The 25063-nt window shown below is 38.2% G+C and overlaps 1 protein-coding gene across 2 annotated transcripts; it reads right to left on the minus strand.

The window, feature by feature from the left end:
• Positions 1-1784: 1784 nt before the first annotated feature.
• Positions 1785-15189, minus strand: LOC120083687 (glutamate--tRNA ligase, cytoplasmic-like). 2 transcript variants are annotated; one of them, XM_039039528.2, is made up of 8 exons: positions 14843-15189; positions 14658-14723; positions 14281-14452; positions 5413-5509; positions 5116-5269; positions 3360-4480; positions 2508-2975; positions 1785-2203 (listed from the first exon to the last, which is right to left on the minus strand). In XM_039039528.2, the coding sequence occupies exons 3-8, from the start codon at positions 14418-14420 to the stop codon at positions 1985-1987; spliced, it is 2199 nt and encodes a 732-aa protein (XP_038895456.1). In that variant the 5' UTR covers positions 14421-14452; positions 14658-14723; positions 14843-15189; the 3' UTR covers positions 1785-1984. The 2 variants fall into 2 exon arrangements, with proteins under 2 accessions (XP_038895456.1, XP_038895457.1); XM_039039529.2 differs by having other exon boundaries at positions 14819-15176.
• Positions 15190-25063: the final 9874 nt, after the last annotated feature.

Here is a 25063-nt window from a genome sequence, read left to right on the forward strand (position 1 = left end):
TTGCAACAACAAATCGAAAAATGAACTCCTAGGTTTAAAGTTGCTAACATTCTCATCAAAGTACTTGAAGATTTCTATTTTCAACTTGATTTGTATTCTATATACAATTGAGGAATGCATATTTATTCATTTTGTAAAATATATTTGTTTTGATACAATTCTACTTTATTTTACATTTATTAGTTTTATTTCATTTTACTCAATATAGTTAATTCAGTTTTTGTATTTTTTTTCGGTGTATTATATTTTGTAATTTGGAGTTTTAGTACATTGAATTTACTTATTTTAAAACGGCACTTATTTATTTAAAGCAGTAATATATGATATATTTAATTGTCATGTTTTAAAATGTTTTTTTTTTAAGCAATGCTCTAATGTAGGCACATTTATTAGATGCATGAAGCATTAGATATAGGCAATGTGAAAGTTTTAGTTATACTAGGCAGCTTGTTTGCTGACAAAATCTAGATAGAGCCTATCCTGCCTTACAAATTGAGAGTGAGATTCTATGGTTCCAAAGGTCTAAGGAATTGATGCGTTTTTTTAATTTGACAAAAATTTGGATGCAACCAAAGCTACATACATTTTTTGGGAATCTGTCGCTAATAAAAATACGTCAAAGTGAAAAAAAATATATATTTTTTATTCTTACTAGGTTGAAAATTGGGAGTATTGACTACACCTAATCATTGTCTTTCTATCATTAAAAAAACTCAGGGTTGCACCATGTTTTTTGTACACCAAGCTGCAACCAATAAAAATAAATGATAAAAAAAATAATAATACTAATTGAATTTTTTGTGATAATCAATTAACCATCAACATTACAAAGAAAAAAAAAGAGTAGAGACTTATTGTCATTTCATATTTGAGAGTGGAAATAAACTATGTTTCATCTTATAATCGAATTGCTGACATTCTTATCAAAGCATTCAAAGAATTCAATTATAATCTTGGTTTGTATTCTATACTGTATATACAATTGAGGAATGCATATTTATTCATTTTGTAAAATATATTCGTTTATATATGCTACTTAATCTTACATTTATTAGTTTTTATGTCATTTTACCCAATATAGTAAATTCTCTTTTCTGTCGTATTGTATCTTGTAATTTGGAATTTTAGTGAGTACATTGAATTTATTTAATTTAAAACTGCATTTATTTATTTGAAGCATTAATATATGATATGTTTATTTGTCAGATTTTAAAATGTTCTTTAACAACACTCTAATGCGGATATTGATGCATCAATTGGTTGAACATGTAGGTGCAACCCAGGCAGATTTTATTTATTTATTTATTTTTTGTTAATATTAAATTTTTAAAAACTTCTCATATTCAATTTTTAAGCTCAATCATCAAGTTTATTTGTTACTTTGAGCATAACGTATTTCTGTAGAAAAAAGCTTCAAATAACTAAAGGTTGAACTCAATTTTCTCATGGAATTTCTAAACGCCTCGAATAAAAGGTATTTCACTGTTTATGAAGTTTTTGAAGTGTTTGAAGTCAGATTTCTCATAAAATCTTTAAACACCTCTAATACTATATATTTGTGTATAAAAAACACGAACAGCTTTGAGTTTTTATTTTCAAAAATTATATTTTTTTTTTCTTTTTTATTTGATAGCACACTTGTCTCCCAAAATAGAAAACATGGAACAGAAAATAAAAAACAAACAGGCTTTAATTTTGGTTAAGGAAAGATTTTGTAGTGGCTTGTTTGTTGACTGTAAATTGTTGATAAGAGGAAGGAAAGAAGGCCATCATGAGACCACAGGTAGCCATGCTATTTTGTTTTAGATTTGATCTTCCTTCAGCGCCGGATAACGTACTCACCACAAACTAAAACAAATGATTCAGTAAAATTATATGATATCACAAGGATATAGGAACACATCTTTCAAAAAAAATGAAAAAGAAGATATGCATATCAATCGAGCAAGAACATCCATCCTCATAATCAATTGCCAAAGAGATTTTACTTCAAAGAAGATTGTTGCCTGCCATCTGGGATTGCAAATAGGACGATCGGTTTCGATGGCCTAACATATGGGACATCGCATCGGAAATACCCCTTTCTCTCTAACTGCAATATGTCTCCGCGCTTTATATTCCGCATGTTTGAATCCCCAACAGCAATAGTCTCCTTTTTTGTGCATGGATTTAATACATCAAGAAAATCCTCTCCTTCTTCTAGCTGCAATAGCAAAATTTTAAAATGAGCCTAAAATTCATCATTTCTATGGCCACTTTCCTAACAAGATAATCTGCAATCCCACAAATTGTTACATGGCAATCTGGCTTTTAAAAATATAACACAAATAATACACTTGGATGCCAGTATGCATAGTTTTGAACTTTGATTTTAACCCACATCTCTCCTTCAGAAGTTCAAAACCAACAGGAAAGAGAATTTAATATCACAATCAACCAAAGAAACAGACTCACATCATTTAGTAATAAGAAAAGTGCATATGATACCACAAATTAAACTTCCATACCTTCTTTTTTGCGATTAAATAATCAAACTCCATAAGTGAGAGAGTGACTAGTTCGTTTATATCAGGTAGCCAAGTGACCTTCAACTTTGTGGTCTTCACAGAACCTTCGAGATGCAAAATTCCTGACAACTGTGTGACAAATCCATCTTGATCCTTCTCGATGCCTTTCACTATTGCGTTGCCCCAGTCCATTAAGGTGATTTCTTCATCCATCTTGATACATTGTGCATCCACTTGATCAATCCATATCTTCTTTGTGAAAGTGGTAGATTTTTCACCAGCACCTTCATATTTTTTATGCTTTGGTATTACACGGACAAATGGTACGTCTGGACCATTATCAAGGGTCAATAACACACGTCGTTCTTCTATTACAGCAGTATGTCTTGGACACACAGGATCAATGATCTTTTTATTAATGGTCCATAGTTTATCCCATTCCATGAGGTTGAGATTTTTTGATGCGCCCTGAAATGAAGAAAAAGAGCAACTTTCATAAAGATGCATGTCATAGAGTCCTAGTTTCCTAAGTAAATGAAAAGAGCATGATATCTATCATTTGAAATATACACATGACAGATGCAGTACACAAGGATCATCATAAAATACTTTGATCTTCTATAGAAATGAAAATCATGGTCTAATTTTTTTTTTTTTCTTTTGGATAAGAAAACCATGATCTAATTATAAATTTATAGCATTCACCGATGCTATGACAAATAAAAATCCTTCTGGGAGAACAATTATTGCAAGTGCATACCAGCTTTAGTGCTATTAGAGCAAGATTTATCACCGACTTTGGAATAAACACAAACTCTAAAGGATCTTATTTGTAACCCAAAATTGTCGCACCTGTTCAAGGATAAATTGAATTAAAGCTTCAACTTTTAAACCTCTTCGAACAATCCCCTGAACTGTTGGAAAACGAGGATCATCCCACCCATCAACCTTCCCATTTTGAACAAACCACAAAAGCTTACGCTTGCTGAGAAGAGTATACACCATGTTCAACCGGCTAAATTCATATATATGAACCTTTCTTAGACCCATATCTTTCTGGATTCGGTAGTACTGGGCATTACGGTCATGGTATTCGCTAGACCGAAGTGCATGGGTAATGCCTTCAATAGAATCAACAAACGGACAGGCAAAATCATAAGTTGGGTATATCTTATACTTGGAACCAATCCGATGGTGGGGAATTGGATTACAACGGTAATACACTGGATCTCGAAGAGATTTATTAGGGTCTTGCATATCAAGTTTTCCACGAAGACAACAAAGTAAACCCTGCTCAGTTCCTAATACCATCTCCTTCCATAATCTTAGATTCTCTTCAGGACTATTACTTCTATTTTTTGATTCAATGCCTTCCATTCGTTCTTTTTGCATCTGCTCACGTGGAGTATCATCAATATATGCTTTACCCTGACGAATTAAGTTTTCAGCCATTTCCATTAATTGAGGGAAGTAATCTGAAGTATATGTGACAGTTTCGTACTTTATACCCAACGTCTCGATGTCTTTCAAAAGATTTTCAACAAACTCATTGCTTTCTTTAGCAGGATTTGTATCATCAAACCTGATGATTACTTCACCATCGTACCTCTGGGCAAAATACTGATTCAACAATGCTGCTTTTGAGTGCCCAATGTGAAGATATCCACTAGGCTCAGGTGCAAAACGCAAACGCACCTTCCCAATCTCTACATTTGGAAGATCAACTTCAAAGGTAGATTTGCTTCCCACTTTCCCCTTATCAGATGCGTCTTGGTTGACACCATTTGGCTTTTGAATCAGACCCTGTGGATCCTTCAATTTAGCTCCTGAGGCCTTTCCGCCTCGTTTGCCAACATATGTAGTTAAGACATCATCCAAGTTATCACGATATTCAACTATGAGTGAATTAAACCATCGTTGAAGATTTAGGTACTTCGTTGACTTTCTCAAGCTTTCCCACCGTTGCCCAGTTCCTGTAAAGAAGACAATGCACATATAAGCCAACTAACTCTCACTCTACGTATGGAGCATTCTTGTGTGATTGTCACTGTGTCTGTGTATAAGTAGGCATGTGGGTTAAAAACAAGGAACACTGATTAATTTAATAAAAACAAACACTACATGGCATCTCTCCCTCTCCCTCTCTCGAGATAGGCTAGGTGATGTAGAAAAAGATTTGGAGAAACAATGGACGAATGGTAGTTTATCTGTGTTTTTTAAAGCTCAAAGCGTACTACGTATAAAAGTACTACTTAAAGAGAAAGCATAGTTGAAGTGAAAATATGAAACAAAACAAACAAACAAAACAAAACCCTTAAACACAAGAAATTTTACATTTAAGCTTAGTAAATTTGATTTTGTTAGTTAATAAAAAAGGGAAAGTTGGAAACCCTAATTATTACTATTTTTTAAAATAATGAAAAAACCACAAAGCCCAAGCCTTTGACCTTTGGGGCTTCACAAAAGGTGCACGCTTGAGGTGCGCCATATTTTGTGAGCCTCACATTTTTAAGGCAAGGTGCCAGACCTACATCTTGGACCTAGGCATGCACCCAAGAGGGGTTTCTAAAACACCAGTAACTACTGTTCTTTTTTTAGAAAAATATACCTGCTAAACCAGACCAAATAGCTACATCTGCAAGTGACAAAGAATGGCTAACGAGAAATGTGCGTCTTTCCAAGTACTTGTCAACATAACTGCATGCGCTCTCAAATGCAGAACCGGACGAAAGGATAGGAGCATATTCTAGCCATTCATCAATCTGGGTTAAAATCCATGCATTGATATGAGAGAAGTTCATAATTAAGAAATTAGCCTTATGAACATTAGCGAAAATAAATAAACAAGCCATACATCAAAATAAATATTTAGATCATGTGTTAATAAATATATTTTTCAGCTTACCTGACTGGACTCATATGCATTCTGTCCATAGAAATTAGGAATGTTGCTGACTCGACCAATATAACGTAGAAGTACAAACGTTCCATGCAACTTCGACCTACAACAGATTAACTTGACTTAAGCATTGACTAACAGTTTATTTCACATTCTTTCCTCTGATAAATATCAAATGGAGAGTAAATTTCCTTTTGAAGTTTAAATGGTAGGAGTGTAATGCAAGCCTCCAAAGATAAAAGTTTAGTGGAAACTATTTACAATTGGATCAAAGGTAGTCCAAGCAAGATTTAAAATAATCACTAATGTTGCCTCAGCAAAAGTCAAATTCCAACTCATATAAACTAACAAAAATAAATATATAGGTTTAAATCCTATTTTGGTCCCTAAACTTTGAATTTTGTTCTAATTTGGTCCTTAAACTATCAAAACAATCATTTTGATCCTTGAACTTTAAAAAAGTACCTATTTTAGTCCCTACCGTTAGTATGATGTTAATGGGCTAATAGAATAATGACATAGCTTGCTTAGTCACATGACTGGACTCATGTAACTTTAAAGTGAACTGCCAAATAAGCTAGTCAATATTGATTTTTTAAAAAAAATAAAACAAAATTATTCATTGACATAATGAAAAGAGGCAAATTCTCAAAATAAAAGGAAACAGAAAATTTGAGAATAGATGAAAAACAACAAAAATGAGAGCAAATACAACCAAATGACAATAAATCAATAATTAAGAGAATGGGAAAAAGCCCCCTAAAACTACTATTTGAATAGAGAAAATACAAAATCTTAGAGATAGGACATCGATCGTCCCAGACAACTCCAGCTAACTACAAATTATAACAGGAAGAACCCCCAGAGTAGAACTTGATTAAACGTGAAGCAGATTCTGGAAATGCACCAAACTGCATCTTTAAGGCCTTCTAAAATAAAAGTCCATGGCACAGGATCTCCAACAAAGAAATACAACTGAACTTGGGAAACATAGGACAAGCCAGCAACTTCAATATGCAAAAGAAGTTCATGCAAAGACCATTTCTGCAAACGGGTAAATGAACCCCAAGCGAACATAGATAATTGTTGCCGAGACTAATGTTTACAGAGCCAACCGTCCTGCACTAAACGATGCAAACCTCTTAAACCTCTTAAGCTAGTCAATATTGGATGTAAATCTAGGGTTTCATTTGGGAGGGTATTTTTCTTGACAACGACCAAATGCCAAGCTCAGTGATGATCACACAACCATTGATGCCGAACATGATTTCAGACCTCTTTTTCTTCACTAAAAATTTTACAACAATCAAATTCGAATCATTCTTCACTTCGAATCTTTGTTTTTGCCTCTTCGAATCTGCTGTCAAAGGAAAGCATCTCCATTAAAAAACAGAATCTCCCAAGTTGTATTTCCTAAAATATGCTCAATCAACCTGTGGAGTATGATTGTGGCAAAGCTCCCTTCAATTTTGCTCAATCAGCTGGCGCAAGACTGGGCAAAACTTCACCTTAATTCTCCCATTCTCATTCCTTATCGGGTTGCATAAATTTTTTCTGACTATTGACAAGTTGTTCTGTTTTTTCCTTCAGTTTTCTTTTTTGCTAATTGTATATGTTAAGTTCTACAATGGAATTGCTCTTCACCACTGAGACTCGACCAATATAAATTGATTTTATTTTACTCCAAACTCCAATTTCTCCATGCTTCAGCCCTCGATCATTTCCTCGTTTAAACTAGTTGATTCGAAGTAAAAAAAAAAATGTAAACAATCTGAAATCAAACTTTGCTTGGGTTCTCAACTTGGTCACAAGGAAAGAAAATAATATAGGTCTCAAAGGTGCGTGGCTTTTGACTTCATTTTAAAAGGTGTGACGTTTGATTTACTTTGCGTTGTATCCTTTTGTTAAATGAAACCCTAGATTTTCCTCCCATTGACAAGCTTACTTGGCAGTCCACCTAAGCTACATAAGTGATTAGTCATCTAACTAAACAAGCCATGTCATTTGTCTGTTAGTCCATTAACGACATATTAATGGTAGGGACTAAAATAGATACTTTTTTAAAGTTCAATGACCAAAATGAACGGTTTGAAAGTAGGGTACCAAAATAAGATTTAAACCAAAAATATGATAAGAGTAAATAGACAATAACAACAAATGAAACATTCCCCCGTGTTTTTGATAAGACATCCAATAAAGCACCAATGGATGTCAAGGCATACACTGTATTCATGCTATTGAAAAATAGGGGCAGAAGAAAGAAGACAAGATTTTACGTGGAAAACCCTAGATCAGAGATAAAAACCCACGATAGAGAATTTTATTAATTTTTGTCACACCATACACAACACCTAGACCCAGATATAAATAGCCCAAGACTGAAACCCTAGAGTAGTAGACACCATGTAAAAATACAAAAATGCCCTTAGGGCAAATACACCATATTTCAACACTCCCCCTCAAGTTGGGGCGTAGATATCAATAAGACCCAACTTGCTAACGCAAGTGTCAAAACTCTGTCTTGGTAATCCTTTGGTGAGGACATCAACAATCTATTGGCTCGAAGGAATGTAGGGAATACAGATACTGCCACTGTCAGTTTCTCTTTTGATAAAGTGCCTGTCAATCTCCACATGTTTGGTTCTATCGTGTTGTACAAGATTGTTGGCAATACTGATAGTAGCCTTATTATCACAGTAGAGTTTCATAGGACCATGACTATCTTGATGAAGATCAGACAGAACCTTTAACCATATTTCTTCACATATTCCCAGGCTCATAGCTCTGTATTCTGCTTCAGCGCTACTTCTAGCAACGATGCCTTGTTTCTTACTTCGCCAGGTAACCAGATTTCCCCCACACAAAGGTACAGTATCCTGAAGTAGATTTTCTATTTGAGACAGAACCTACCCAATCTGAGTCCGTGTAGGCCTCTATGCACCTTTTGTCATGTTTCCTGAACACTAAACCTTTTCCAGGAGTAGACTTTAAATACCTCAAAATCCGAGTAACAGCCTCTATGTGTCTCTCGTAAGGAGCCTACATAAACTGACTAATCATACTAACAACATATGATATATCGGGTCTGGTACGAGAAAGGTAAATCAATTTTCCCACGAGTCGTTGATACCTCTCTTTATTTACGAGAACATCTTCAATCTCCCAACTTGCTATTAACTTCCACAAGTGTATCAGCAGATTTACACCCAGTCATTCCTGTTTCTTTCAACAAGTCTAGAATATACTTCCATTGAGAGACGGATATTCCTCTTTTTGATCTCGCTACCTCCATCCCAAGAAAATATCTCAGACTGCCAAGGTCTTTGATCTCAAATTCATCTGCCATCCTCTGTTTCAATTTGACAATCTCAGTTGTATCGTTGCCTGACAAAACGATATCATCAACATAGACAATCAGAACAGCTACCTTTCCTGATGTCGATCTCTTAGTAAACAAGGTACGATCAGAATGTCCTTGAACAAACCCTTAAGACTTAATGAAAGTGGTGAATCTATCGAACCAAACTCTCAAAGACTATTTTAGGCCATATAGGGATTTCTTCAGTCTACAGACTCGATTATCAAAACGAGCTTCAAAGCCTGGGGGCGGGCTCATATAGACCTCTTCTTCTAACTCACCATTCAGGAAAGCATTCTTTACATCCAGTTAAAGTAAGGGCCAGTTTCGTTAACTGCAACGAAAATAACCCAAATCGTGTTAAGCTTCACCACTGGAGAAAAAGTTTCCGAGTAGTCTACCCCATATGTCTGAGTAAACCCTTTTGCAACTAGTCGGGTGTAACTATCAAGAGTCCCATCAGACTTGTATTTAACAGTAAACACCCATTTGCACCCGACGGTTCTATGGCCTTTAGGAAGTACAATCGAATCCCAACTTTTATTTGTCCAATTGCTCTCATTTCTTCCATAACCGCAGCTCTCCATTCAGAAATTTCCATGGCCTTATGCACACTGGTCGGTATCATCACAGTATCCAAGTTAGTAGTGAAGGCCTTAAACACCGAAGACAGATTACTGTAAGACAAGAAACTCTACATAGAATGTTTGGTACATGATCTAGTTCCTTTCCGCAGGGCAATTGGCAAATCAAGGGTAGTATCATAATCACTCGTTTTTTCTAACTGCCCATCAGTACAAGACTGGTGATGAGAGTCACGCTCGTCCTTCTGTTGCAAGCTTTTCAGTCTCTTGAGTACCTCCTGATAACTCATTACCATCACTGATCTCGACTTCATCTGAATTCATCAACCACATCACCCTCAACCACATCATCCCAACACACTTATCAGAAACAGAGGTACCTTGAGTTGGTATCGGTTTTGCCTATTGGACAATTTCCGGTGGAGCAACAGGGGGAACTATTTCCTTTCTAAGATTCTTCCTGTAGTATATTATCCAAAGCACCTATTTCGTAGGAAGGACAGGGTCATTTGTATCTAAGATAGGCTCAGGGAGAAGGTCTACAGGAAAAGAATATGTGGATGCGTTAGCCTCTTCATTAATGGTCTCCCCCTGAAGAGGACTAACCGGAAAAAAGGGTTGTCCTCGAGGAAAGTAACGTCCATAGTGACAAAGTACTTCCGGGATGATGGCTGAAAACACTTATAGCCTTGTTGATGAAGTGGATATCCAACAAACACACACTTTTGAGCACGGGGGGTGAATTTACTTTGGTGAGGAGCGTGGTTATAAACAAAGACAGTACACCCAAGCACCCAAAGGGGAACATCCGGGAAGAGACGTGTGGATGAGAAGGATTCTTTAAAACACTTAAGGGGTATTTGGAATTTAAGGACACGGGAGGGGATTCGATTGATGAGGTGAGCTGCAATAAGTACAGCATCCCCCACAGATACGAGGGTAAAGACGCAAGAATCATGAGAGATCGAGCAACCTCAATAAGGTGGCGATATTTTCATTCAGCCACCCCATTCTATTGAGGAGTATAAGCACAAGAATTCTAATGGATGATACCCTTCAAAGTCAAAAACTCACGAAGGGCCTGATTAACAAATTCTCGTCCATTGTCACTTCAAAGAATGGCAATTTTAGCATTGAACGGGTTTCGACGGTAGTGTAAAACTGTTGGAACACAGGTGTCACCTCTGATTTGTCAGTAAGGAGAAACGCCCATGTAAGACGGGTGTAATCATCAATAAAGGTGAGAAACTGCCGCTTACCAAACACAGTCGTGACATTAGATGGACCCCAAACATCACTATGTATCAAATGGAACGGTTGGGAAGGTTTATAAGGCTGAGAAGCAAAGGAAACCCTGGGCTGTTTTGCACGTATACAGACATCACAAGATAAAGAAGAAACTTTCACATTACAAAATAAATGGGGAAACAAGTACTTCATATATTGAAAGCTTGGATGTCCAAATCGAAAGTGTCATAACAAATAATCTTTTTCAAAAATTGTAAACGACGATAACAAGCTAGTCCTAGACAAACTCCGAGAGGAAGCATCTTCAGAAAGGAAAAAGAGGCATCTATCATGCCGGGCAGTGCCAATCGTCATCCCCAAGCTCAGGTCTTGAAAAGAAACATCATCTAGTGAGAAAATAACTCTGCAGTTTAAATCTTTGGTTATTTTACTTATAGATAGCAAATTGTAAGAAATCTTTGGCACATGCAAGACATTCTATAAAACCAACCCCCAAAACGGAGACAAATGACCTTTCCCAGCAACGGGAGCAAATGACCCATCTGCAATTCGAATTCTCTCATTTCCAGCACTTGGAGAATAGGAGATGAATTGATCAGATGATCCCGTTAAGTGATCGGTCACTCCTGAGTCTATCATTTCCCTCAATAAAGAAACTAAAGGATTAAGGAGTACCTGATTGGACAATAGTACCTATCCCAACAGTACCTGAATCAACTGAATTAGTCACCTGAGACGTAGCATCAACAATTTCACTGACGAGAGCTCAGTTAGACTTAGACTTGTTATTCGGAGGGCGACGTTTGCCGTTTGGAGGTCGACTGTGAAGTTTCCAGCATTGATCCTTCGTGTGCCACGGTTTTTTGCAGTGCTCACATATCAGAGGGGATTTTTCGTCCTGCTTGTCATTATCAAACTCAGAGGACTTGACCCCAAAAGCAGCAGAATCCATAGTAGTAATACCAGGTCCGTTCATAGCACTCATCCTATCCTCCTCAAATCGAACTTCCGAGCACACCTCCATAAGGGATGGTATTGGCCTTTGTCTCAATATACGACTCCGAACAGTGTCAAATTTTGAGTTCAAGCCAGCCAGAAAGTCGTAAACACGGTCAGTTTCCTCAATCTTCGAATACTGGACCCTGCATGAGCAATTCCAGACAATTTCACGACACAAGTCCATTTCTTGCCATAATAGAGACAATTTATTGAAGTAGGAGGTCACGTCCATGGTCCCTTGCTTGCATTCATGGACCTGTTTCCGCAACATATAAAGACGTGAAGCGTTCTGCCTTTTCGAATACAGTTTCTGGACCGCTTCCCAAATATCTCGAGCAATAGCTTAATAGAGCATGGGCTTTCCGATCTGTGGTTCCATGCTGTTTATCAATATTGAACGGATGAGGGAGTCCTCTCCCTTCCAAACTCGCTCCTGAGGGTCCCCAGGGTTTGGTCTCAGTATCTCACCAGTCAGATATCCGAACTTATGTCGCCCCTCAAGAACCATTTTAACGGATTGAGACCAGGAGAAATAATTCTGGTTGTTTAGTTTTTCACCTATGGTTATCCCTGCAGAATTCCCAACAGAACCAGACAAAATATTCGCTGTAGGTAAATTAGAGAAAGTTGTTACTGGATTATCCAAATACAACGGGAGGCCAGAAGACAAATCCGGATGGGAATGTGACTGAAGATTCGTCGTGGTCCAAGCAGCCGCGAGCACTGCAATCTTTTGCTAAAGGCTCGCTAACTATTGTTGGATTCCAATAGGGCCGCCATAACCAACTGCTCATGTTGAGGAGAATTATACGGTGTCAGCATGGGATGCTTCTGTCTATATGACACCGAACCAGAAGCCTCGATCGTGGGAAAGGCAATCACGGCTGGATGATATTGCGGCTGGACAGGTGGGACAGGTTGTGGCACGGCTGGAAAAAAAAGAAGAGGAAGGCGCCGAACCCTGAAAACCACCGGAAGAAGCAGCTAGACCGGCGACTGTTGATGCGAGATCGCCCGTGGCTCCACCTAGCGCCGGTACGGATGAGACGCATGAAATGGCAGGAGGCGCTCGATCGACTGGAATGGCTGGAACGGTTGAGCGGCGCTTGACCCGATCGGTTGGAACGGCGTGGCTGAGGAACTTCCAGGCTGGCGGTGGCATCTGCTGCAAACGACTGGGCGGTTGGGTGGCTTCCAATGATCTTGCGGCGCAGTCTGACTGATTCCAATTAGCTGTTGTGTCTGCATCGGGCCGAGAATAGATCGGAGGTAACGATCGACAGCGGCCTGAATTGTAGCATTAGTTGAATTTTCTGCCGAAGTCACATCACCTGCTAGGGTTGACGATTGAATTTCTTCTATCCCAGCTAGGGTTTCATCACCTTGCTCTGATACCATATTGAAAAATGGGGGAAGAAGAAAGAAGACAAGATTTTATGTGGAAAACCCTAGATCAAGGAGAAAAAACCACAATAGAGAATTTTATTAATTTTTGTCACACCATAGAGACCCAGATATAAATAGCCCAAGATTGAAACCCTAGAGCAGTAGACACCATGTAAAAATACAAAAACGCCCTTAGGGCAAATACACCATATTTCAACACATGCAATAAAGTGTTCGTCCAAAAATTGTAGTACATTTGTGGTTCATTTATAAATTTGAAGTTAAGAAGATGTAATACTATAAAAGTATGGAAGATAAATTCCATGGAAAAAAAGTTGGTAAATTTGAAAGATGAGAAGATAATAATCTAGAAAGATAGGGGCTCCCTGTAGGACCAATGGATTAAACAGAGAGTATATAAAACAAGAACATTTATAATGAACATGGATTTGAAGTTAAGGCAGAGAAAGTAATGAAGGAAAGACAAGGTTAGAATCCACATTTCTGTTAAGAATATGACCAATGTTCCACATTAGCTAAATAAGGGAAGATCAAGAGTCTATAAGACATTTTGGGTGAAACCAAAAGCAAAGTCATGACAAGTAGACAATAACATAATAGTGTGGAGATATGAGAGAGTTCCCTCTAACAATATCTAAAATTTATCTTCAAATAATCAACATGAAAAACTTAAGCTTCAACTTGTATGATGATTCTGGTAAAATATAACTAAACCGCAGAAGTTAAGTTAATCCCCTAGTCAATAACATAAATTTGCTCAATAGACCCATGTATACAAATTCTGTAAATACATATATGATTTTATGGTTCAATCAAGTTCAAATAGCTATTATAACTTCAATTTAAAAAAAATGTTGACCTGTGTAGAAAATTAGCATGTATTAAGATTTATGCAGAAATACGTTTTTAATAGCATCGGGTCTCTGAAACTGAAGGGGGAAAAAAAGGCAATCTAGTTAGAGCATGATGTAAAGTACCAAATAAATCTTGGATAAAATAAAAATTCTGTTCTTAACCTAATTAGAGTTGAATATTCATAAAATGCCACATTGACCTTCTAAATATTTGACTTCACACCTACAACTCAAGAAATAGGCACGCACACACACATTTAAAAAAATAGAGAGAGAGAGAGAGAGAGAGAAACAAAATTGGAATTATAGAAAACAATTGTTAAAAATCAAAATGAATATCTTTTGAAGGTCGAATCTGAAACATTTTGCAAAGAATAGAAGTTAAAGAAGATAAAAATAAGCAGAGAGAGGGATCTGATTATACCCGTTAGTGAAGAGAAATGTGGGAGCGGAGCCAGAAGCAAGAGAGGAATCTTCAGAAAAAGTGATACCAGAAAGCTTGGCAGCCACAATGACGGAGAATGGAGCGGTATCACCCGGAAATGACAAAACCTTAATATCCATGATTCTCAACCCAACAACCAATCAAAACCAGACTGAAAATAAAGCAAATTATATGGCGTTTAGGTAAAAGAAGCAAAAGCATCTACGAATACAGCGAAAACTTAAACCATGTTGTGATTTCATTCTAAAAACCCAGTCTGTTCTTTGATCAGAGTCTGTCTCATATCCTCCAATAACTATACTTGAGCAAAGTAAGGGTTAAAAACCCAGAAAGGTTTATGGAGTTTCAATACTCACCAAATATTCACTTAAATGTCCTTAACCTTGCTGGACAACGAGCTAAACTCTGTTACAACCTCTAATCTACGATCAAAACATCATGGGCAAAATAAATTTAGGTCAAATAAAATATGAGTATCAAGAATAACCAAGAAAATACAAGAAAACGCGAAAGAAACCTCGATGCCAAGGTTGCGTCTAACCTTGCTATCCGGCTGTTTTTTGGCGAAGGCGAGGGCGGACCTGCGACAGCCGACGTCGGGTGGCTGTTGGGGACAGGTCTCAACAGCAATAGCCAGCATCCAGAGATGACGCCGATCAACGTCAGATGGCGACTGGAGGGCAGAATTGTAGGGCAGGCAGATTGGTAGAGCGAGGGGGAGAGGAAGTTGTTTACTGGTGACCTGCGGTGGACGGACTCGACGGCGGCGGTTTGAGCAACGAGGGGAGTAAGCTTGTTTTGGTAAAGAAGATGGCGAGTGGTGAGGAAGATAGTGCGGCTTCCTAGGGAAAATTTCATAAAATAATCCAAAAAGCAAAACTTTTCTATGGATGATTTCTTTTTAAAAACTTTGTTCACATCTACCTTTTTTTACATGTGAAAAAATGTTTCTCTCCTCTTCTTCATCCTTTGATCTCTCATTCTAATTACGGATGGTCTACCATTTAATGCAACCATTTATTCTCAACCAATATTGTACATTAGAATTCAATGTTATTGGATCTTAACCATGAGACAAGTAAACGAATATTATTTTCATCTCTTCAGTTTCACTCAAACACTATTATCTTTTCCATTGCTCTATCACTTTTAGTCGAACACAAATTGCTTTCAACTACAATCAATTTATTTTGTGGATATAGAACGAGCATTATTCGAAGAAGATCATTATACATACCCAAAAACAAATATTGTAAGTGTTAGCTAAAAGTTTTAGAAGTTCGTTCACTATTATATTTCTGATTGTATACCATTATATATGCAATCTTGTATTTTCGATCGTATATCATTAGCTACATGATCGTGTACCACAACATACACGATATACACCACGACATATACAATCTTATATAACAGCATGCACAATCGTATACCATTATATATACGATCGTATAAATCATGGTACATGATCGTTTATCACACATATTTTTTGTTATGTAATTTCAATATTTGATCAATTATTATAATTGGCGTATTGTATATCAATGACGTTACTTCGCATCTTTGTATGCTATGGTGCGGAGTAGGACCAGACCGGAATTAACTATGTTGGCGGTCACATGAAAGGTTTAAAGATTAGACACGATATATCGTGTAATGAACTAGTGAGTCTTCTACACCAATGACTAAATATCGATCCGGATAGATTTGGTATACACATAAAATATTGTTACAATCTATTGGTCTAGGCCCTTTGATCGATATAGTCGATGAGGAAGACTTTAGTTTTTTTTTTTTTTAAGGTGGTGATGCATTCTGGATGTCTCTGTTTGTATCAGTCACACCGCCTGATATTCATGGAATATACACTGAGAACATGTACCATCAGGGCAATCAAACCATTCCAACCACTCCAAGTAGTTAAGACTTTGGCGTTCCAAATACATCTAGACATAAGTTGTCTTCACTAAGTGAGAACATCGAACCATGTAACCTGGGAGATGATGGAAATGAAACTTGGATGGGTTACAACATCCAAATGTCTCAGGAAGCTTATCTTAAAATATTAGCTCAGAATGCCTGTGTTTTGGCCAGAATCCTCAAAACATCAAGACTAGCCTAAGCTTACCCAAGATCTTGACTCTTTTGTATTTTCCTCACTCTCCAGCCTGATTCCTTGGAGCTTCTTCTTCAGTAACCCTACAATGAAAAATAGACTCTCTGAGCTTTCAGGTGGCTTTAGAATCACTCAAAACACACGAGTATTATGGGAGAACTCTTTGTCTCAAGTTGATGCTACTTTTAAACCTCATTGTCCAATAGCATCTCTTACTCTTGGAACTTTTTGATCAATGCATGGTCTTGCTACCAATGAATGCTCTTCATGATCAATGCATAGTCTCCTCTAAATCTACCCTTTAAAACTCTTCCTAATTTTCTTTGAAGAGGATTCAGGTTATGAATTGAAGAGGCACTCTGTGATGGTATTTATAGGCCAAAGGAACCGATCCTTCTCATCTTACAAAGCCTTCAAGGCAAGACACCTCCTACTTTAGAGTGTTTGCACGATGCTTTGCCACTACCTTCTTCCTCGCCACTCACCTGCTTGTATGAAATTGAGTTGTCTTCCTCATGCATAAATCTTCCTTGCATGAAATTTCATTCGTCCACCTCCTATTAACTCAAGCTCAACCTTCTCTCGGTATAGCCACTTACCCGAGTGAACTCATCAGCCTCGCGTAACGCAAGCCTCAACACCGCTTAAACATTTGGCCCATCGTTTAGTCCATCGTGCAACTCTTGCACTTCATCACACAACTTCATCGTCTAATGAACCTCTCGCTGTCGCTTAACATCCAGCCCTCTTGCTGTCGTGCATCATCCAACCCTCATGCTATTACCAATCGTCTAGTGCCTAGCCCATCGCATAGCACTTATGCCTCATCACTTAATTCCATCGTCTAGTGAGCTCTTACTCTCAACGATCTCGCTATCGCGTATCTCTTGTTGTTAACGATGTCGTTGACTCTCATCATCTAGCACATAGCCTATCACATAGCTCCTACGCCTATCGTATAGCTCTATCCTGTAGCACTGACGCCTATCGTCTAACACATCACGCCTATCGTCTAATGCATCTGCTTATCGTGTAATGCCATCACCTAGCGTCTGCGTCTATCGTCCAACACTTTGTTATCATGTAGCACTCACGCTCATTGTGTAGTGCTTGCATCTATTGCCCAATGCCCATGTCTAACGCATTGTCTAGCATCTAAGCTTATCATTTAGCGGCGAGTTTATCGTTTAGTGCTATCGTCTAGTGCTATTGTCTAGCTTCTACACTTATCGTCTAGCGCTTACACTAATCGTATAGTGTTATCGTCTATCTTGTAGCTCCATCGTCTAGCGCATCTCTTCACATCGTTTAGCGCCATTGATAACTTGTAGAAATACAAGTTATTTATACCACTTTATTTAGATATTGCGGCCAAAAGAGAGGAAAGTTGCGTCAATTGTATGGAAATTAGCTAAGAAATACAATAATTATAAATTGTCGTCAATACACCCACTAACACCATTGCGATGGTGGAAAAGAGTATTTCAAGTATGTTTTGCAGGAAATCCAGTCACCGTATACGCTCATGGCTTAAGAGAGAAAGATTAACGCATCTACGTCGCATTGCGCCTATCATTCAGGAATGAATAGACGATCAACACAATGACGGCGCATGCAACAATCGATCCAGACTGAACTTCAACCGCATGCGGTAATAAAAACAACACTGCATGTGGGCACACGATCGAAGATGCAAATGAGCAGCGCAATCACGGAGGATTTTGACACGTGTTCAACTAGCCGTTTTGCTTTTTTTACGGACTGATTGCATAACAGAAGGAATATTTATTCTACCATTCTCGGAATTTCCATAACAATACAGTGGGGACCACAAGTCAGAGAGTCAAAGCTTTCATCTATAAACATCTTCAAAGAATTCACTGAAAGATATACTTGATGTGGGGGATAATTGATATGAGGCTATTGAGAGCGAGACTGATCTAAGTGCTGATCGAAGAAGATCCGAGAAGAAAAGAGACAAGGCCGAGAGGTGAGTCTCAGGGCGAATCATTCCAAATCCCCACCGTTGTACCTAGATCAACTCTACCGGTTGAGCAAGCCTGAGAGGGAAGCTCATCCTTCCATTCACTCCATCTACGCCGACAAGCAATCTCTCCATCCAGATCGGTGTCAAGACATTGGCACTCTTCTGTATCTGTTTCTAACTCTTATTCATCAATTGTATTTCATCTTCTTAGTCTAAATCATTCACAACCATGTATAAGATGCTTGATTTTATAATTAAATGTCATGATTACTTTCATTTCCACATATCTGTCTATTTCCTTCTTCCATTAATCGCTTTCTCCACGATGTTTTCTTAATCCCTTGGTGATTAATATGAATTAAACAAGCAACTTAATCTGTGCTAAAGAAATAAAGATTTTTAGCTAAAGCATGCTAGACGACATCTTCACCTGTGAGAGCAGAAGTGAAGATGCCATTCTGATCTGTCAAGAGAAGGTTAGAAGAATGCGTTAACTAAAGCAAGAAGTACTTCTAGAGATGGAAGAAACCTTGCATTCACTACCTTCGTCCCTGTTTCACCACAGAGATGTAGGAAACGCGGTCGATCACCGAGAGGTGTATGCCAAGGGAAAGCGGAACCGTACTTATATCTTTAACGCAATTAAGAAACTTACGATGTTTATATTAATTATCCTTTCTCTTTCTGTTTTGCACATAAGCCTTGCCACCACATAACATGATCTTTGTATATTCTTCACAGCTAGTCTCAACCTCGGTATATTGTATTATGCAACCTGTATCTTGTATCATCATAGCTTAGGTTTATTTTATCACACTTTACTTTCATCGCAATTTACTTTATTATCGCATTTTTATCGCTTATCTTTACTTTACTGCACAATTTACTTTATCGCATGTACAAACCACACTTTTATTAAATTGAAAAACACCCAGTCGCATATATCACAAATATAACGCAATCAACCTAAAACAATCCCTATGTTTGACCTCGGATCACACTGAGAAACTTGCGGTGGAATTATACTTGGTTCCAACGCAAGAAAACTTGTGACAATGCACAACATACTATAAGATCATTCATTAATAACACATACATCTAGAAGTAGTATCACATATCATCGCAATCATCCATGCGTTGTATGACATAAGAAGATAAATTTTATTCATTCATATTCATACTTGTCCACATGCTTAAAATAGAAGCATCAATTTTTATGTCATATCAAGTTTATGGCATGGACTTGTAGCTTAGATTAAAATTATGTCATATGCGTTACAGCCACCTGTAGCTGCACGATCATCTAGCGCTTCACTTAGCACTGCACATAACTATACGATCGTCCACCCAGTGCCTTGCGCTCTAGCTCTCTTGCTCTCGCTCACACAACCTCAACGCATGAGCAACCTTTAGGTAATGCCTCTTGCCAACACTTCGGTCAACATGCGACCAAACCTCACAAGCTCTACGCATGGTTGCCCTTGACTTTAATGCTTAATTCCTTTTTAGCCTCATCTCATGCATTAATGTTTCCCAACTCATGGTTTCTTTTTCACTTCACACTTAGCCAAATTCCACTAGTCAAGGCTCAACTCAAACTACTTAAGGAAAATCTATTCAACACTTAGAAATTTTCCTTCTCTTCAACATAAGATTTAACTTATACTTAATTAATTCCCTTAATTACCTACTTAAGTAGGGAAATTGAAATCTGGGTTTCACAATTACTTCCCACTTAAGAAAATTTCATCCTCGAAATTTACTCGGACTTACTTTAGTTTAAGGTTTCACAACAAACTCTATTGTAAACTCTTATAACCTGTCAATTACCATGCTTCTACTACTCTACTCTTATTTATCCAATGATATCTTTCCTAGCCATCTTTTAGCTAGTCATCGAACCAAACTATCTACAAATAACTTTTCTATCTCAAACTCTAAATGAGAATAATTAAATACATACTTACCTTCCTCGGTAGATCTTCAGGTAGCATTGTGAGTTCCTACTTCGGTTGCCTGCTAGGTCCTGCCACTTTCATTATTCCTCTTAGTCTCACTTTGACTAATTTCTAGGTTTCTCTTTAAACCTTTACTCTATCACATTTCCCTCTGGTTTTACTGAACTAAAACCTCAAGTCTTCTAAACTCAGCCCTTCGGTTGTCAAAAAACTTATGCTTTGATACCCAACTAGTATCAACTCAACCTTTACACTTAACCTTTCCCCAGGTTCTACATAAACCTTTTCTCTGATACTAGGCTAATGATAACTTGTAGAAATACAAGTTATTTATACCGTTTTATTTAGATATTGCGACAAAAAGAAAGAAAAGTTGCATCGATAGTATAGAAATTGGCTAAGAAATACGAGAATTATAAAATGTCGTCAATACACCCACTAACACCATTGCGATGGTAGAATAGAGTGTTTCAATTTCTGTTTTGCAGGAAATCAGTCACCGCATGTGTTAATGGCTCAAGGATAAAATAAACAACGCATCTACGTCGCATTGCACCCATCATTCAGGAATGAAGAGATGATCAATGCAATGACGGCGCATGCGACAATCGATCAAGAGTTTAGCGATCAACGCAAATTCAACCGCATGCGGTAATAAAAAACAACATCGCATGCGGCGATCCATCGAAGATGTAAAGAGCAACGCATTTGCGGAGATTCTGACAAATGTACAGCTTTCAGCTGTGCATTTCTGATGGGTTGATTGTGTAACAGAAAGAATATTCACTCTGCCATTTCAGGAACTACCATAACCATAAAGTGGGGACCACAAAGACAAAGAGCCAAACTTCACCTATAAATAGCTTCTGCAAATTCACTGAGAAATATACTTGAATACATAGAGACATGCATATATCGATTCTGAGAGAGAGACTGGTCTGAAGTGATTGTCCAGAGTAGATCCAGGATAATCAAGAGACAAGGCCAAGAGTTGAGTCTCCGAGTAAGGAATCCTTCCAATCCCTGCCGTTGAAGCTTTGTGTGAAGGTCATTTCTACCAGAAGAGCAAGCCTGAGAGGGAAGCTCTCCTTTCCATTTCTACCACACGCCGGCAAGCAATACCTCTGTTCGGAATCTGTGTCAAGACGTTGACACTACTTCTGTATTTGTTTCTAATCTCTATTTCATCACTTATATTCATATTCTTAATCTTTCATTCACACCATGTATCGAACGCTTAATCTTAGTATTAAATGTTATGATCATTACCATTATCATCTCTCTGTCTATTTTCGTTCATCCATAATCCATTTTCTTCATGATGTTTTCCTAATTCCCTGGGTAATTAGAAAGAATTAAGCAAGTAAATTAATTTGTGTTAAGGAAATAATTAAGTTTAGCTAAAGCATGCTCGATGGCATCTTCACCTGTGAGAGTAGAAGTGAAGATGTTATTCCGCCTATCGAGAGAAGGTTGGAAGAATGCGTTAACTAAAGCGAGAAGTACTTCCAGAGATGGAAGCAACCTTGTATTCATTACGTTCATCCCTATTTCACCATAGAGATATGGGAACGCGACTGATCACCGAGAGGTGTATGCCAAGGGAATGCGGAACCTTAGGTGTATCTTTAACGCAATTGACAGCCTTGCGTTGTTTTTACTAATTACTCTTTCTATTTCTGATTCATCCATAAAGACTTGCCATCACATACCACGACCCTATGTATAAATTCACAGTCAGTCTCAACCTTAGTATCATGTATCATGTATCTTTTATCTTGTATCATATTAGTTTAGGATTTTATTTTATCATTGCATCTTTATTTTATTAACGCAGTTTTATTTCATCGCAATTTATATTACTGTATAAACAACCATTCTTTATTAATTGTAAAAATCGGTCACATATACCACATGAGTAACACATTAACGAAAATAATCCCTGTGTTCGACCTTGGATTATTCGGAGAAACTTGAGTTGGAATTATACTTGGTTTCAGCGCAAGGAAACTTGTGGCACGCATTACTCCATCGCATACTACAAGCATATCATTAACAACGCATATATTTAGACGTAGTGTGCATAAGCGATAACACAACATAACATTCCATTTCTATGTCATCAAGTTTATGGCAACATGAGCTTGCATGATTCATTCATTCACATTCATATTTTTTCACATGCTGTAAGACATAAATTTTATCGTGTCAAGTTTATGGCGCCGTTGCCGGGGATTGATAACGATTAGTGTTAAGTACTTTTGTGGTATTTTGTAGGACAGATCTTTTTGTACTGTCTGTTTAACGCGAAGATCAGACTGGCGGTTTATGAGTACTGGAATCGATCCAGAAATTCTAAACTGACCAAGAGATCAAGTGTATTTTTCGCACAGGAACACATTAGAAAAAAATGTGCAATGTATTCTCCATACCTGGTGTGACTCCCGAAGGAACTAGATTATATCTCTTCCCGTACACACTGCGGGATGAGGCAAGGAGGTGAACAATGTCCTTGACGACATTGTGCAGGCAAGCTTGACCGCCTGCAGAGGTGTGGATTGCACTCATCATGGGAAAAATGTCTTTCGGTCGATATCTCTAAATTCTATGTTTAACTGCTTTCTTAATTACCTTCTTTATTGCTTTATGAATTTTGTTATTATTGCTTCCTTAAACTTAGAAATTGATTATCGGAAAGTCCTTGTGACTTGCATTGATGAAAAAAGAAAAGAAAAATAAATAACAATCAACATTCGGTATGCATTGCGATGATGGGTGCATCTTGTGCTAACAAGAGACACTTTACGTTCATCCTACCCAAATGCATTGCGTTGAGGGGTGTGTTGTGCTCGTATGTATTTTTTCGCCTGTCCTTTGTGAAAACGCACTATGTGGAGGTAGTGTTGCGCCGTAGAAATACAATGCACCCGTCCTCCAAAAATGTGTTGAGTTGAGGGTTGTGTTGCGCTGATATATGCGTTGTTGCCCGTCCTCTGCAAAGATGCATTTGCGTTGATGGAAGCATTACGTTGATTCTTAACCTTGCACCTATCTGAATAAAACACAAAAGATAAATTCTTTTTGCAAATAGAGTAGTCCAATTGTCTAGGCTTCCAAGGACATGATAAATTCGCAGACGAAAGGACGTACTTCTCTGTTGATTCATAAATGTGAGGAGCACGGCGGCGGGCTTTTTGAGTACCTCGAGGCCTGCCATCGCAGAGTTTGCGTTGGGCCCATTAAGGCCCAACCTATAGATTTTGGCCTCCTCCTTCTTAGGTTGTCTATTTGAGTCTTTTGCAAACAGAAACCCTAATCGCCTATGCATACCCAAACTTCCTAGTTTTCTTCCTAAAACCCTAAGAACTTTCCCAGCTTTTCCACTCAGTACATCCATGGTCGATCAGTCTTCCCATCCATCCTATTCACCCTCATCACCCTCGCAAGCCAAATCATTGCAAGAGAGGTGGCATTCCTCGCAGTAAGCCGCCGTCTCGCCGCCCAACCAAAACCCATCCCTCGAATCACTGGAAAACCTCGGCGAAAGCCTGTAGTAGCCGAACCACTCCGCATTATAGAGGGGCAGAGCACGGAGAGTGCCCCACTCCCAACACTGTCTTCTGAAAGCGAGAGAAAAAGAAGAGACGGCAGAGAAGTGTTCGAGAGTATTTTGAGTAACATGGAGAAGGAAGGAGGGCTGCCGAAGTGGGGGTTGTTAATCACCCACTACCTTCGGAGGAGAAGATGGAAGAAGCTTCGAGAAGAAGCGCCCTGGCCATTTCGAATCCTAAGGAAACTGTTCAAACAGAATCCTATAAGGGACCCATCAGGGTTGCTTTGGAGGAAGCGGTGGCGGAGAAGCAGCCTGAAATGGCTGAGGAGAAGAAGAAGAAGAAGATCAAGGAGAAGAGGACTGAAGAAGATGAGGAAGCCCATCCAATCAAGAAGAAAGAAAGAAGAACAAGTGAAAAGAAGGAACGCAAGCGGGAGGAGACGCGCCTGAAGAAGAAGGAAGAGAAGAGAAAGAGGGCTAAGAGCCTAGAAATCGATGAAGAATCCACCTCCGCAAGGATGGATAAAGAGGAGTCAATGCAACAAAAAGAATCAACGCAACCTGAGGAGACAACACAAATAAGAACGGTTGCGACTGATGATGGAGAAGATTCAGACATTATCCCCCTTAGGCGGCGTCGCAAGGGTCAACAATTGACCCAAAATTTTTGCAAAGTGCATTAGAAGAAAAGGAGAGGAGAAGAAGAGAGGAAGAAGGAAAAACAAGAGAAGATGTTGTGGGCACAGCAAATCATCGCAGAAGGTAGTCGAAGAAGAAAATTACAAGATGAGAAGGTGCACCGAAACAACACAATATCGGCAGAAGAGGAAAGAATAAGGCTCGAGGAAGAACAACGCATTTTGCTGGCCTCAGAGCAATTTGAAAGAGAATTTTAAAAATAAATGAGAGAAGAAAAGGAGGAAGAAAAGAAGAAGAAAGATGAGAAGGAGAAGAGACATCGAGAAAATGTTCAGTGCATTCGAGAAAAGAAAGGCAAAGAAATTGCGGAGTGGGAGAAGGAAGAACAACGCAAGGAAAGGGAAAAAACACAAATACAATAATTCTGCCTTGCCTTGACAAAAGAGAAGGGCAAAGCAATAGTGGAAAGTAGTGAGCCTGCGTTGGCTAAGGGACAACCATCAAAGAAG

This window comes from Benincasa hispida, chromosome 8, assembly GCF_027475165.1.
Source record: "Benincasa hispida cultivar pf3 chromosome 8, pf3_genome.v1.1, whole genome shotgun sequence".
NCBI lineage: Eukaryota > Viridiplantae > Streptophyta > Magnoliopsida > Cucurbitales > Cucurbitaceae > Benincasa > Benincasa hispida.